Here is a 932-nt window from a genome sequence, read left to right on the forward strand (position 1 = left end):
AAACCCGAGGGGATGAGTGGGATTTGGGGATGGGGCCGTGCTCTAGAATTGCACCCATCCTTCAGTCAATGTCAAGCAGCGGGCACATGCATGTAGCAGTTGGAGCTGCCGCTGCCGTACTGTACAGGCCTGCGGTCTACAACAGACCTGATCACTGACGAGTCTTTGACAAAGATGGTCGTTGTCGTGCTGTCAGTTTGTTTTAATTTTTCACAGCACTTAGAAGTGTTAATATGAAGCAGCAGTGGAGAAATAAATCCCCATGTAGCTCTATTCAAAAGGGGGGTGGGGATGCTGGTGGTCTCTGCGTTTATGTTGTGACCCTTTTTAAATGTCAGGGGGCGCTGCTCTTCCATTACAGCCCAGTGAAGTGTGTGTCTGATTTTTTTGGTTGTTTCCTCCTTGTAATGCTGCCAATGCTATGGGTTTTTTTTTTCTTGTCTGTCAGGTTCTTCAGAAGCTCGGAAAGGCTGATGAGACCAAAGATGTTGCTTTTGAGGAAGGAGTTATCAACTTCAATAAACAATATGTGAGTGAAACACGACGAACCCAGGCTTTGAAATCACTGTTACTGCACACATCTGGAACTGGTTTCAATTTCCTGCAACTGCAACTGAACTTCCAGCTTCCTCCGTATTTGACTCCAGCTCTGATGTGTTATATTTCACCTGCAGACCGAGGGAAGCAAACTTCAGAGGGACCTGAGGGCATACCTGGAGGCAGTGAAAGGTGAAGATCCACACGTGGACATAACACTGTCTGAACTGTTGAGCTCCATTCATTCATAACTGCTTCTGTTTGCTCCTTCTAAGCCATGCACGAGTCCTCCAAGAACCTGCAGGAATGTCTGGGTGACATGTATGAGCCGGAATGGTACGGGAAGAATGACGTGGACTCCATATTAGAGGTCAGACACACTTCCTGATTCCATT

The 932-nt window shown here is 47.0% G+C and overlaps 1 protein-coding gene across 1 annotated transcript; it reads left to right on the forward strand.

Moving 5' to 3' along the window:
• Positions 1 to 47: 47 nt before the first annotated feature.
• Positions 48 to 907, forward strand: LOC103399286 (myc box-dependent-interacting protein 1-like; the record flags this gene model as incomplete). Its single annotated transcript, XM_025053982.1, has 3 exons — positions 48 to 529; positions 675 to 729; positions 813 to 907. Coding segments are annotated over exons 1-3 (258 nt in total), but the record flags the coding sequence as incomplete, so codon positions are not given.
• Positions 908 to 932: the final 25 nt, after the last annotated feature.

This window comes from Cynoglossus semilaevis, unplaced genomic scaffold (assembly GCF_000523025.1).
Source record: "Cynoglossus semilaevis isolate Cse_v1.0 unplaced genomic scaffold, Cse_v1.0 C19094934, whole genome shotgun sequence".
In the NCBI taxonomy this organism is placed as follows: Eukaryota; Metazoa; Chordata; class Actinopteri; order Pleuronectiformes; family Cynoglossidae; genus Cynoglossus; species Cynoglossus semilaevis.